At 35.8% G+C, this 15,631-nt stretch overlaps 1 protein-coding gene across 1 annotated transcript in view; it reads left to right on the top strand.

The window, feature by feature from the left end:
* The window catches only part of VWA3B (von Willebrand factor A domain containing 3B), a gene marked incomplete at both ends in the record, with an annotated part of 63,777 nt that overhangs the window by 46,528 nt on the left and 1,618 nt on the right, over nucleotides 1-15,631 (top strand). Inside the window, 9 exon segments of the mRNA XM_082277837.1 lie at nucleotides 815-1,034; nucleotides 5,069-5,081; nucleotides 5,084-5,157; nucleotides 5,997-6,117; nucleotides 6,877-7,001; nucleotides 7,604-7,741; nucleotides 8,290-8,387; nucleotides 11,559-11,652; nucleotides 11,654-11,795. Coding sequence (XP_082133963.1) covers nucleotides 815-1,034; nucleotides 5,069-5,081; nucleotides 5,084-5,157; nucleotides 5,997-6,117; nucleotides 6,877-7,001; nucleotides 7,604-7,741; nucleotides 8,290-8,387; nucleotides 11,559-11,652; nucleotides 11,654-11,795 — 1,025 coding nt within the window.

Here is a 15,631-nt window from a genome sequence, read left to right as displayed (position 1 = left end):
AGGTGTAATAAGCACCTTAAAAGCTTTTGCTGGAACTGTATATCACTCTGGAAGTTTTTACTACGTTAACTAGCCTATTTTTATATATTGATTTAGAAAATTAATGGCTGTTTAAACATCAGTGAAGTTAGCATCTGTTTGTGCTAGAGAATAAAGTGAAGATCAAGTAATGAAAATGGGCCTGAAATATTTCTTAACAGAAAAATGGGAATAAAAACTAGAATGCTTTTAAGAAGACATAAGCTAATGAGTAAAAACCCCACAATTCTACCATTAATAAGGAGAACTAAAACTCCATTCTGATGCAGAGAGGGGATGAAGACTCTTAAACAAAACAGCATGTAATAAAAAAAAAAGGGAATAGATGTCTGTTGATAGATGAGTTGCTGAGTATAGAAATTTGACATGGTGTCATCCAAAATATTTAATTTTTGATAATGTATGGCCAATTATGCCTGTAATGAGAAGACAAGTCATAGCAATTGCACAGTCTATTGCTAGAGGAGCATATTAATCACTAATATTGGTGCATAAATATTAAAATATTTGATTTATTTCTAAGAAATTATGGCTCAGCCATTTGAATTGGTCGGTAGCTGTGTTTCTGTAAGATATATTAAAACTAGACATGAGTGTTTGACCAAACACAGCAGTATCTGGATGAAATGCAAGAATTTGTAGCATACAGAAGATAAATTGGTTGAATCTGATTCTTTATTCTGCCTTTACAATTGGTGATTCTATCCGTAAAGCACTGATGTAATTAAAATTTTTCCTACTTGTGATTAATTTTTAAAAATATATTTTTTTTAAGATTTAAAGAGGATGGGCCAGTCCAATATATACAGCATAAAGAAGTTTTGCTGGAGGCTTTAGAGAATTTGGGATGGCCAATTTCCTATGAAGATATAAAATTATTAGAAGATGAGATATTGACAGCATTAACATATATACAACAAGCCTCTGATCTTCAGGAAACTGTCAAAAAGGAAACTGAGAAAAGCTCAGAATCACACATAAGCAACAATAAAAAGGTAATACATGGGAAAGGATTTTTTTCCCCTTAGATATTCCTCTTCACTATGTACCTCTGGAATATTTTTTTCCATCATAGCTGATAAAGTAGACATTTAGCATGATGCTAAATAAAATGGATAGAGGAAAGAAGGTAGTTAAACAGAGAGAAAGCTTTCAATTAGTTTTTTTAAGTATTGGGGAAGTAGAAGTTCTGAAGTTGCAAGAGCCACAGAAATCGAGCCTCTAAGAAATAAATTGCAGCAAAGGATCTTTATCTCCTCTGCAATGATAGCAGGAAAGAGAAAGAACAGATATATTAAAGGCAATTTAGATATAAATTATAATATTTGATAAACAGGACTAAAAGATCTTGTAATATTGGAGTAAATCTCCGTCATTTTCCATGGTACATTTCTTGTAACAGAAAAGATGGAGAGAGGAGGTGGGATACAGCTTCATTTTTGTACACTAAAATTTAACCGTCCCTAAAATGTGGGCACACATGAAGTGGTGGGCAATCTCACAGCATTGTGAACTGAGTCAGTGGCATCTGGAGCTCATTCTGAAGTGGACACCTGCTTTTGGCTAGTCAGAGTGGGTTTTTTTTGTCTCTCCATTTCATTAATACATTAGTCTAGCTACTCTGAAACTGTGATTGAAGTTAGTGTTTTTATATATGTGTGTGTGTTTTCTGTAGTTTTTGAGATTTTTTTCCATTAAGACTGTACATTTGAAAACATTTTAATGTCTTCAAAAAACAGATGATCTTGATTCATTTTACATTAGTTTAAAAATACTACATTGCTGTTACAGCTATTTTGATTATTGATTTACCTATGCCGTATAATGTCCCAATACAAGAGCAGCAGAAACATGTTTATGTTTCATTTGTTGAGTGTAATTTTACTGTTGCCTTGGAACAACCAGTGTGTGCTCTCAGACATGATGTGATTAACATTGTGCAATCACTTATCCTGAGTCAACCTGCTTTAGGAGTCTAATCAGAGCAGCATCTTCAGTAATTGCTAATCTGCAACTGAAAGGCTTTAAGAGTGAGAGGCAGAAATGCAGATGTAATTAGAATTCTGTTTATGTGGTAGCAAAACAGTGGGGAAAAAATGAAAAAAATGAGAAAACTTTTAAGAGTGTTGTTGAAGGTTTTGCTGACTGTAATGCCTGCCTATGAAATGGGTATAGAGAAATAAGCTACCAACTGAAATATTTGACAGCAAGGAAATAGCTGATTATGGCACCGAATGAAAATTTTCATTGTGACATGGTAGAAAAATCACAATTATCTTGAAGTTCTACTCAATAAAGCAGACTTTTAAATTTCCTGATGATTTTTCCACTAAATTTTAAATAAAACACCTTAGTTTTTAGCATTTATGGGTTCTGAATTACCTACACAACTTCTTAAAAAAATTAGTGATCCTTTTTAGATGTCCTTGCTATGAGAGCTTTCTGTTTAAGGCTACAACTGAACTAATGGTCTGCACTTCTCTGGGAGTTGTGTTCAGGCTGCTCCATTTGCACAAATCTGTGAAAGGTGGGCTGTGCCAGTGCTGTATTGGTGCTGGATGAAGGAGACATCCACCAGCACAGGGCTATGAGATGACTGAAGACCTCTTGTGCTGCAAGAAGTAAATGCTTTAGGAAGTGAGAAAACACATTTAGTTATTTTCAGACAAAGTACAGAACACTAAACATGGATGTAGGGCTAGTTGTAGTGCTAATTGTAGATTGTATAATACGCCATTTGCTCAGTTCTTTTTGCTGTTCCGACTAAAGCATGAGTTAACAAAAGTCTTCCTCTTCAGGTTGGTTTTCAACTTTCATCTAAGATATGGAAAATGAAGAATTTATAATTTTTTTTTCTAATAAGTAGCTGCTTTGACTTAAAATATTTTATCTGTTCTGAACTTTTCATCCACCATTTCTAAGTGGTTTTTTCTCACTGAATTATAAAACTGTTTACAAGACGATGGCACCTAGTGAAAGGAATTGTTCAGGTCGCCTGCCCACCTGTCATTAGACAACCTCAGTCTACTGGGGTCGTGGCATTACTATTCTCCAAATGTGGTAGATTCCAGGACAGTTTGGTGCTTTCTGTTAATGGCTGCAACATTTTAGTGTGAGGTATTTATTTCCCCACTGTTGTAATCTGGCCTTTGAGCACAATGGAGAACATTTCCTTGCATAGTAAATATTTCTGTTTCTGCATAGTAGTGGATTTGTGCAAGTAATCTCATGGCTTCTGCAGAGAAAGGAAGCTGCGTTCATTGCAAAGAATTAACTCTCATTAAGAATATACTTTTAAAACACTGGGTTTCACTAAGAATGAGCTGGAGCGTGCAATGCTCACTCTTGTTTGTGACCCTGCTGACTGTTTACCATATGATTAAAAAGAACATAAAATAGTTAATAAGCATAATGTGTTTTGTAAAGCATGTTTATTTGGGTAGAAAGGGACCTCTAGTGGCTCACTGAGTCTCTTCTTTCTGAAAAATTTATTTCATGTACAATTGATTTAGTTATTCCTAATGCAGTATTTATTGCTAAGACTTGATTCTTTGCAAGAATGGAAATTCTGGATCTCCCTTTCATTTCCTGGTGTAATTTTCTTACACTCCTAATTCTTCCTCACTGTTTAAGGATCACTAATCGCTATCTGTTGATAACTTTTTTGCATTCATGTGTTCCTAAACAGCTTGGCATCTCCTGCCTTTGTTCTTCTGTCTCTTTATGGAGACAAAGGAAGAACAAGCATCCCAAATAGCACAACTAAAAAGTTATAACTACCTAGAGATGTTTAATCAAATTTTGCATTGTCACCAGTGAAGTAACCTGCTGGACAGAGACAGACAGTAGGTACAAAAAGATAGGCTCTTTCACAGAAATGGGCTGGTTCCACCCAGAATGGGCTTGTTTCCAGTGGCAGCCCGGGAAGAGTAGTGTTTGCTTGACTCTGGAGGTGTCAGGATTATGAAAGCCCGAAGTTTGAGCCAAGATACATGGAGATCTGTGGGTATTCTTCGTGTCTATTCTCACTTATAGTAGGAAAGTGCAAAACCTATTCTTTTTGAAAGGGAATTTAAAAATGTAGCAGCTATTGGAGGGAGTAAACAAATTCTCCTTCACCCATTGTGGTTTAATGCATTGCCTTCAACAGAAGCAGAGCTAAACATGGTAAAAATCCCTGAGAATCAGATGGGGCTCTTTTGTAATAAAAATACTGAATGCCAGAAATGAGCACTCTGACAGTGCCTGGGTCAATCCTGCTGAACACCTAAAAGCTGCGTGAGAGAAAAGAGAGGTGGATTTGAATTTAGACAGTGTTTCTGAGCCATCTGAATTCTGCAGGACTTGGAATCCTCGTTGTGGATTCTTGTGTCGTCTTTAGTATTTGGATTAATGTGGAGTGCTGGAAGTTGCCCAAGTTATTAGTCAAGCATTACAAATTAGTTGATAATAAATATTCAGCAGCAGCTGTCCTTTTGGTGCCTAAGGAATTAAGTAAATGCTTTACCCAAATACCTTTTTGTGTCTGTGGAACTGTAGGTCTGCTCTCAAATCAGCCTTTGTTGAGTTGTATTTCAAGCAGTCAGTTAAGCATTGTGAAGAGCCTCTGGTTTAGTCTGAGTTTGAAAACCCAAACTGTTGATATAATTAATATTCTGTAGGGGGAAAGAATAAGCTAGAAAAATCCCATATATCTCCAATTTAAAATAACTCCTTGCCTCTTTTGTGTGTGTGTGTGTTTTCATACTTTTAGGACTTTTTTTCTAGTGTTGTTTGTGATTTTTGAGGGGGAGTTTGAAAAAAAGAGATTGTGATAATTATAGTGAAACTGAGAACAAACAATTTAATCAAAGTTATTAATATCTCTTCCATCATTATTGACTATTAGGGAAAATCAAGTATCAAATCAAATGCATTTTTGTAGGAAAAAAAATGTCATCAGACAAAGAAGAAAGTCATACACATCCTAGCAAGCAGGGGTTTTATTAAGAGTCTGTGAGTTATGGTAGTTTTTCAGAACAATGTGTAGATCTGTGGAAAAGTTTGAGATTTCGAGTTGTGTATTTTATGATTCAGAAGAACTGCGTAAGAGATGGATGCCGGCAAATTGTTCATGAGGTAGGCTAATAAATATTTTAAAAATTAATGGTGAAACTGATTTATTTAATGGTGAAAATAAATGTCACCATTTTCATTTAATGGTGAAACTGATTTATTTTAAGTGAGTTTTGCACTTGCTTGTAATTTATATTTAGGAACATTATTGTGATCAGAATGGCAAAAATAATTAGTGTATGAAGAACTCAAACTAGCGGAGCAGAATAATGGACAGTGGCAGCTCCAGAATATGTGGTATAATATTTTGCTAAACTGGAATGTTTTAAAATTGTTGAAAATGTCAATTAAATTTTGAATTTATAGTTTGGAAATAAACTTTTTTCCCCAGACACTTGAAGATTTGTCTGAACATTTTTTTACTTCATATTTGATTTTTTAATGATTCATCCCATATAGTGAGGTGCTTCTAATGCAAATCAGATTATTATGAAAACTCTCCTATCTGGGCAAAAGGAATGTGTAGAGCAAATTTTCTTATACTGAAAAAAGAGTTGATTTTTCCTTACCTCATCCTTTAATATGAATTGTGCAACTTCATAAAATTTTTTGTAGGAAAATGGTAGCCAGAACTATCATTCATCAAGATGAATGTCTGCCTGAACACATGAAAATAGAGGTATTGTTATGACCATATAGAACAGGGTTTTATAGTGAAAACTCTTACATGAGTGCTTCCTGTACTTAGAACTATTCTGAAAGTTTTAAGTATTTCCAGTTTACTGTGAATTCTGTACAGATGTCATAGCATTACATTGCCTCAATTTTTAATTAATTCCAAAGAATAGATCAAGGCTGACTGGATTAGCTGTTGTAGTAGAAATAATTGTGTCAAATTACAGGGACTTGAAGAAGCAACTGTGAAGCTGAAGTCTAAGACAAGACAAAAATGTCAAATATTTGTGACTCACAAAAGTCAAAAGGTAATTGCAAGATCAGACATCACAGGATTTTATTATCCAGGTATCTATTTTTGTCCACATTTTCAATATTATTTAGTGTTCCTTAATACTGATAAAACATAAGTTATGGTCATAATTAGCTACTTCTTTTTTAATGAGATTTAATATTACATGTGTATATTCATGAAAAATGATAATATATTTTGTATGTGCACATATATATACATTTATAAGAAGACATTCATTTTGTAAAGTTGGAGAGCAATGATATGTTTGTCTATGAAAAGTATGGAAGGAAATTGTAAGCCAAGCTTTTGCATGTGTTCAAAAAGATCACTAAATGCTGCTGCCTTTTCGTTGAGTTTTAAGCCAGAATGATTAGTAGGTAAAACTGAGTTCTACTGTTTCTTAAGAAAAATATTCTCTCTGTGTATGTGTTTATTTTTGTGTTGCCTTTACTTGTTTGGTTGGGTTTTTATTCAATTACATATTTTTAACTGTGGTAGTAGTTTTATTATGTTAACTGTCAGTTTTATTATGTTAACCTGATCAGCTTACAAATTTCAGACCTGTGCTTGAAAAAGACTTCCTTTTCTTTTTATAGCATTACTAAGAATGATTAGTTAGGCATGGGATTTTAGGTACAAATGTCTCCATTGCCCTAGCACAGCTTACTGTAGCTAAATGAAAATTAAGAATGTATAGTATAGACATGTTTGACCTCAGTGATATGTGACAGCCTATTGGATTTTTTTACAAAATAATTACCACAAGGGGTGAAAGAAACATAATTTGAATATTTTATTCTGTTGTTTTTCAGGAACTGTGATAAAGAATATCAGTTCTACCTGTGCACTTGTTGACTTCAGCAATGGGGAGAGCTGTGATGTCCCTGTCAAGTTCACTATACCTGTGGGAGGTGCTATGCCATGCCCACATCTGCAGGTGAAAAACTGTATTTTTTCATGATTGCAAATATGCATTTTATATTTAGTTTATTTGCTCAGACCTAGAATGAATTACAGATTTTTAAAAAATAGTTTAAATGCACCTATTTATCTTAAAGAAAAGATTTTAATTATAGTAATATCGTGCTATATCAACATGAAGTTTTTCATTTGCTTGAAGCTTGTTTTCATTGTAATCCTATTCCTTTGTTTATTAAAATTATGTATTCTAAATTAATCTATATTGTTTTCTTTATAAAACATTAATATTTCCCCAGCCATATTAAAAAGGTGAGCTTTTTATTAGCAGAATTGTTTCCTAGAACATAGATTATAAATGTAAGAGAACATTTTATAGTTAGTGTGATTTACAGCAGGTTTTAGCCCTTTGGTTTCCACAACATGTTTTAAATCCAGCAATTAACCATATACTAAGGCAAATAAGAGTAATTAAAAAAAATACAATCCCTGTTCTATTTCTGGTTTCTTTTAAAATGATAGAATGATGATTCATGTGAAAATATCTTAGTGGTTACTTTTTTTGTCTTGTAAATGTCACAAGTTATATGGCTCTAGCATTGATGCTTTCCTCATGTGCAGGTTGGAGACTATGTGTTTGCCAGAACTGGGACACAGGCAGGAAATGAATATTATGTACCTGCCATTGTCATAGCAACACCAGAGAGGGTGGAAACAGGTGACAAACTCTACACAGTACTGATGTTCAACAACAGGGAAGTAAGTAAACCTAGAAAATTATACCAGTCTGGCAATTTTACCATTATTCTGTTTTTGAAGAGACAGAGAGAATTTTCCAGGCTAATGAGTTCACTGTCCCAATCCAGGTCTCCAGCTAACTGGAGTAAATCAGATTTCAGAGTGCAATGAAGACCTCATGTAATAGACCTGAACAAAGAAATTCTGTAGGATAATTTATTCTTAAATCATACTCTGTTCTTTCTTCTTTAATACATTTGGTGGCTTTCACAAGTTCCATGCTTCTAAAATAAGAAACATAGGAAGTTTTAACACAGTCAGTATAGTCTGAAATTAATTTCATTACGTTTGTTTGGTTTGTTTTTGTTTGTAAGCCATTATAATTTTACTGCATTTTTCATAGCATGTATTAAAGCAAATTTACTTTGTACTTGAACATTTTATATTAATTATCTTTATTGGAGGCTGATTACAATTCTATTTAAACAGCTGACTTTTTATGCATGTGTAACTTCGTTGCTTTTGAGATTTCAGTTTAAATTAGATGAATGTTGATTGTGTTATTGCAGGAACACTGTGTAAGAAGCGAGCTCATTAAAATCAGCCAGACCAAGTATGCCTATTCGTGTCAGTACATAAGAACGGTGCAGACGGTGGATTATGAGATGTGAGTATGTTTGAACCTAAAAATGCCAAATTTTTAAAATGTGAATCATAAATGTTGCACTTGGAGTTCAGCTATGCTGTCAGGTTTCCATACGTAGTACTCTAACTACAGCTATTGTGAACTGGCTTACTCTACGCATGCAACTAAGTTTATATGAGAATTTATTGCCCTATTTTCATTTTGGAAACATTGGCGGGATGTGATGGTTTGAAGCTGAGTCCCAGGAAGTTGTTAAGAGGATTGCTGAAAGGTGAGATGGAGTTTCTATTTGTTGTAGACCTTATTTTCCTTTTAAGATACTTCTTGTTATGTAAACCTACACATTAAATTGCAATTTTTTTCTAAGATACTTGTTCATCTTCTGGGCTTAAAACTGGAGAATGACAGAGAGAGAAGTGTGGAAGATGAGTATGAGCCCTTACTTAGGTTCTGCAGAATTAATGTGCAGCAGGATGTGAAGTGTCCACTGAAAATGCAGTGGTTCCAAGTGATTGTGGATTACATTTTCGTCTTCTATTAAGTTCTAGTTTAATCCAGTTGAAATAGCATCGAATTGTGACATCCTTCAGAGCACCAACAACCTCAGAGAGCTAGCAACAACAAACCTTAGGAAGGACAGTAAGATCAGAACAATCATCTAGGAATATTTCTCCAGAATATATTCCCGACCTACAATAATTTGGGATTTAAAAAATCTCTGAAGCAGAACTGGAGTCTCTGTATTAATCAGCCGTAATGGAATTTTCTTCCATGAATTTGTGCAGTTACTTTTTTGAAACCATGTAAACCTTCATCATCCATAGCTTCTTCCCAGGGGGAGTCCCACAGTTTCACATTTTGTGTGAGAAAACATAATTTTGTTTTGAATCTTCCATTTGCCTTGACATCCCACAGGATGAAGGATTTCCTCTTCCATGTAGTATGAGCACTGCTGCCGAAGAGTTGTATAATCTCCATCATGGGAATTTTATTTCCAAGAGGTTGCATGAACAGGACAAATCACAGAATCACAGAATTAGCTTGGTTGGAAAAGACCTTTGAGATCATTGAGTCCAACCTATGACCCAACACCACCTTATCACCTAAACCATGGCACTGAGTGCCACATCCAGTCTTTCCTTAAACACCTCCCTGACTCCACCACCTCCCTGAGCAATCATGCCAATGCCCAACCTCTCTTTCTGTGAAGAATTTCTTTCTAATGTCCAGCCTAAACCTCTCCTGGCGCAGCTTGAGGCTGTGTCCTCTTGTCCTGTTGCTGGTTGCCTGGGAGAAGAGCCTGATCCCCATCTGGCTGCAACCTTCTTTCAGATAGTTGTAGAGAGAAATAAATTCCATTAAAGGCAATTTCAGATCACAGAATCATAGGCTGGGTCATATTGGAAGTGACCACAGTGGGTCATCTGGTCCAACCTCCAAATGGGGTCGCTGTAGAGGACATTGCACAGAATTGCATCCAAATGATTGAATATCTCCAATGAGGAGGCAGCACACCCTCTCTGGGCAACCTGCTCCAGGTGCTTGGTCACCCACAGATGTTCTTAATTTCCATTGAAATGTTCCAGTATGATTATCATCATTAAAGACTACATCTAAAAATTATGGGTGAGGGTGCCAGTTGTGGGCAGATCTATGGATTCTCTGAGAATGATGGAATGAAAAGCAACTAAGATTCAAGTCCTGTGATTCCCACATATTTTCTAGTAGTGACCCCAGCACAGTTTAAAACTCAAATTTCCACCAGCTTGCAGCCACAGCACACAAACAAATGCCATCTCTTAACTGAGCAGAATTCCAAATCTTGAAACACATCGATGCCTTTTCCCAGGCCACAACACTGATATGACGTAGCCTCTTCTCACCTAAAAGCAAACCTGAAGACCACGGTTTCCTTCTTAATGCATACAACCAGTTGGAAAGGGGCAAGTATATTACTGGTCTGATTTCCAGCAAATTCAGCAGCAGTCTTTCTCTTCCACTGAGTTGGATTGTATTCTAAATGAGGTACCATATTAAGAGAAGATGTGATTAATGCATAAGCAATAAGAATAGGGTCCATTCTACGTGGATGTACATGCTTTGTTGCATGAAAATGTGCTTTAATACAAAATATTCGCTCTCCAAAGAGAATTTATTAGCAAACTGACTTGCCATTTTTATGTAAAAATGAGGAAAAAGTTGAGCTATGCACTGGCAAACAGAGGAATTCTCTGGAGAATTAACTGAAATGAATGTACTAAATTGAGTTTCCATTAGAACCCCTTCCTTTTAGGAGGGCATGAAAGTGTGCTTTCCAATGAAACTTGTTATTTATTACATTTCTGAAAGAAATCCCTTCCTCCTATGTCATACTTTGAGGGGAACACTGCAGCATATTGCTCATGGGTGCGCACAGATCTAATGAGAAAGTGCTATTGAATTGAAAGTGATATTGTTGATAGGAACAATGTAAAAGCATAATTTAATTGGAAAAGAATCAAAAACTCTGAATGCAATATGATATTAGAACCTCAAAAAGAGACAAACCCTTTGTGTTAAGTCCTGGAGTAGTAAGGGATAAAAAAATTAAAAGGCATATCCCAGCTTCCCATGTTGACAAAGTCCACAGTGCATGTAGATGTATTACAATGGCTTGGCTAACTCCAGCTCTGACTTCTTTGGGATTGTCTTTTAAGGTTTTTGTGGTGTGTATTAGGGATTATGTGTAATTGACTGATCTTTAGAGGTACTAATATATCTCTCATGACTTTAGTATCAGACATTAGCAGCTGTTTGGGGTATTTTCCTGCCATCACTGTGGAAAGAAATAACTGTGGCAGAACAAACATTCTGCAAATGTAGCTAACAAGTTCTATATGCAAAGAAAAGCACTGTGTGATCTGGACCCACACAGCTAAAGAGCATTATTGCCCACATCCTTTCTGGAGTCATAAGAGACAGATAAGATTAAGGGCCAGAGCCCTGTTTTAGGCTATCTTTCACTGATTCTATAAGTAAAAGGGAAACTGAATTGTAAGACATTTATAGCCCTGTCAAATGGTAAAGAGTGTGAGAAGTCGTTCTCTTGTCAGTACTGTGAGATGTGGAAAAAGGTGAAATCTATGTCTTGTTAAAGAGAAGTTATGATACGTGTGCTTCTAGCTTTGTGAATTTCCTTTTCTGCTTTTCTAGCCTGGATGGTGAGACTACAAAGCCCTGCCCTCTCCCACCTGTGGAAGATGAAGGAGGAGAAGAGGCAAAGAAAAGTATTGTAAAAGAAAAGAGGGGAAAAAAGAAAAAGGACAACAGTAGACAAAAGGCATCCCAGGAAGAAGATGCCAGACTTTGACGATCTTTTGTTTGTCTCCAAAAGTGAAGTAAAACAGAGAGGAAGAAATTCACTGTCTAGCAATGAGGAAGAATTTAGATGTAAAGAAGTAGCTCTGGAAAAGTATAAGTATTAGGAATTAAACAGTTCTGATGGGCCTTTAGCTATTACCCACACAAGGACTTGGTTTCTACACTTCTGGGTGTTAGCCAAGTTAGCTTTTCCATGTCCTATGTGATGAAATTCTTTCACCTCCTTTAGAAACTGTTCTTGACACTTTCTTGGCATGTGTTTTCACAGCAAGGGCAAGAAATGAATAAAGCTATTTCCAGCATATGCCACCTTAATTTCCCTAACAGTTGTAGTAGCAGTAAGGATGCAGTGACACCAAACCTTAGTACCTGCTTGTGAACAGAGTATATATTCCAGTCCCTCTACTGTTTGTTCTGTGTTAGATGAAAGTCTATATTGCAGGTACTAAATTATTGCACCTGTAGCTCAGTGCTTCAGAGGTTTAATTGCTTTTGGTGTATGAGCTAGCTCAGTTAAAGCTGACAGCAGTACCTATACTCCTTGTCACTCTGCAGCAGAGACTGGGCTAGTGTAGGCCTGCCATTACATGCCAGTCAGCTCTTCATTTTCAAGATCCTACTGTCAGTGGAAAGATAACAGGGTTTTTATCCTTACTTGCTAGGTGTACCTCCTTGTACCATTTAAAATATGTTCTCAACAGCCTCATTATTTATTTACTTCCAGAAGTAATGGGTTATAAATTCACTCAATCATCATGTTGTCAATCAACTTGAATTGGCTCCTCTGAACATTCCTTCCGTGTTCTCACTCATCCTTTAAAGATCGCCTGCAAATTCCATTTACATTGCTTATAGTGGGTGTTATGGTGCCCATTACATAATGGGCATTTTAAGAGTGGCTTGATCAGAATTATATGAGAGCAGAGGTGTTGGGCTTGTCCAGTGAGAGACCATGGTTTCCAAAGGTGGGCTACGTCACTGGAAACGTTCAGTTGTCCAAGAGCCTTCCTCTTGGACATTTTGAGATGCAGATGCTGAGGAAATGTGAAATAATGCTACTGTGATCAGCAAGTCCTGTAACTGATTCCATGCAGCTTGGAGGAAAGATTACACAAGACCAGTGGTTATCTACACATTTTAATTCTGCCTAGACTTAGCAAATAATCTCATAGTATTCTAACAGGCTTCAACGTCGTATGCAGGTCGAATACGTCTCTTCTTGTGACATCATCAGTACTGAATACGTTTTTCTTCTTTTTCCTAAAGTTTATTTTCCTTTACATATCCTTCTGTGTTTTATCAGAAAAGAAAAAGTCAGAGAGGTGATAAAGATGTTAAGTAACACTATATGGTCATCCCACATGGTTTCATTAGATACCTCTTTACCCAGTCTCTGTACGTGACTGTGTATTTCTCCTCTTTGGGTGTAGATAGTTACTCCATTTTCATACCATGCAAATGTTTCACAGCACTCTGTGTATATAATTTTGTAAGTTATATCAAATGTGTTACCTGGCCCCTGACATACACATCTATTTGAACTGTGTTAATGGTGGATTTCATTTTAAAGATTTAAAGAGAACAAAGAAAACAAATTTGCCTGGCATTGCTTTTTCCTTCTGCGCAACTTCCAGTCAAGTATGAACTATTAGTTTATACTTACTGCTTGGCAGTTCAATATGTGTTGAGCACCAGATCTGTGAGATTCACCTATGCAGGTTAACACTTTTCCTTAGAAGTTGTCATATTTGATTACAGTGATGTGGGTAGGTGTTAAATAACATGGATGAGAAGTTGGGAAGCCCTGCCATTTTAATGAATTATTCAGTTAGTCTCTGTGGACCAGATATTAAAAATATTAGGTATCTAACAATGGACTTTCCCTTCATGGAGTTTTTGTAATGCTGAAATAAGGCTGGATATTCAAGTCAGGAGCCTAAATTGCACAAGTGAGGTAAAACACCCTGTTTTCCTCTTCAGACCCCTGTATCACTCTGATACAATTACTGCCTTTCATACACTGGACACACCAGTGTTCATCAGTCATCCCTTTCCAGGTTTTCCTAGTATTTGCTTTCATTACTTCATTATTTTTAGATTGTTTATAACAAAGGCAGATTTTTAAAACAGTCAGCATCTCAGAGAAATGTTTTGAACAGCTGTAATAATTACTTTTGTAGTTAAATGTTTTGTACAGGAACAAGGTTATACTTTTTTTTTATATTTCTAAATGCAGTCTGTTAAACTGAGTTTATCTGAAAGATGTCTATTCCTCCCACATATTCTTTTCCTTGTAATATCAAATACCTAAATAATTTCTATATCTTTTAACTTTTGAAAAAGCTCAATAGTCCTGATCTGTTTGACTGAAGTAATGGCATTTTCTTCATCTTTATATAAATGTTTTCCCTATGTGTGTATTGTGTAATCATTAAAAGCATTTAATGCCATCAGCATTTCTTGCATTTATTTTCTAAAGGTTTGTCTTGTCACTTCTTATGTCCAGATACATATATATGCACACACACACATATACATATATATATTTAGTAATCTGACTGGGCAATGTTTTATAACTAACTGATGTGTTAATCAACACTTCTGTCTTCGTTTCTGCTGACTTCATGTGTACATCCATCTTATATGAGGATGTAAGTTCTCCTAAACTTGAATGAGAATTGCCAGATCCTGAGATGGATTTTTGTGCTCCCCAAATAATGTGGATTTAGCTACATCGCTCTTATATACGTGGTTGACGAAGCTTTGTATTTCCATAAAGCCTTATATTTCCACAGAGCTGTGGGCCCTTTATGAATTAAGGAGGCATTTTGGGCTGTTTGTGGTTTGGTTTATGCTCAGCTAAAATATTTCTGATTGTTAAGAGGAATTAACAGCCCATTCCTGCTGGTCCCACTTGCAGAAACAACATAAGCAGGAGTGAATAAAGATTAAGTAATTGTGTTCGTCATTTAACATATATTAGCTTCATTATTGTGTTGAAGTGAATTGTCTTATTTCTTCCAGAACTACTATATTTGAAACATTATTATTTTGATGTGTATGCTTGCCACTCTTACTGTTTCAGTTAGCTCTGTGTGTTTATAAGAGAGCAAATGAAGCCCTGGCAAATTTTTACTGACTCTTGGCTAATGATTCTTTGTCTTGGTAACTCAAATAATAATATTTGATGTAACAAGATCGTTGATACTTAACTCTGTCCTTGGTTATTGCAATAATTGTTTTTATAGATGCAATAAAATTGTGTATCTCTTTCTGTAGAAAAATTCTTCTGCCTGTCTTTCTAGTTTTCTCTCTGTTCTGTAATGCCTAAAATCAATGTTCCTTCCACATGACTTCCTTGTCAATTTTCTAAAATGTGTATCTAGTAAAAACAAAATAAATCAGAAAAAAATTTGAGTGAAGTACAGGTATGATACACAGTAATACTCTGCACTGCTTGATGCATTAGCAAATAATCACTATGAGAGCCAAAATCTCAATTTCATTTATAATGAGATGTGACTTGAAGCAATTATGCTGATAATTACTGTAACTGCCAATAGGGGGTAGTTGGGAGACCTTTGAAAATGAACATTTTCTATCCTTTCCTGTGGCAAACATAGTTCCTCTGAATTGGGTTCAAGAGTGGAGCAGCTGTGGCACCTGGCATTCTAGTGGATTGGCTAGATTTCCCACAGTAGGATTTCCCATTTTTAGCACCCACTCGTTTTCCAGTCTCATTTTCCATCTAGTCCATTCAGCATTTGGAGAAGGCTATCATAATAAAGCAGTGTTCCCATCTGTTGGTCATGGCTTGTTTAACGAGCAGTTGATGTCAATTCAGCTATGCCTGCATCTGTTCCTTACTGCAGCTGTGTGTGGCTAAGGGCTCCCCAACAGCTGCC

This window comes from Coloeus monedula, assembly GCF_965178545.1.
Source record: "Coloeus monedula genome assembly, chromosome: 3".
In the NCBI taxonomy this organism is placed as follows: Eukaryota; Metazoa; Chordata; class Aves; order Passeriformes; family Corvidae; genus Coloeus; species Coloeus monedula.
The sequence above is the reverse complement of the archived record's forward strand: the minus strand, read 5'-3'. Positions and strand labels throughout refer to the sequence as shown.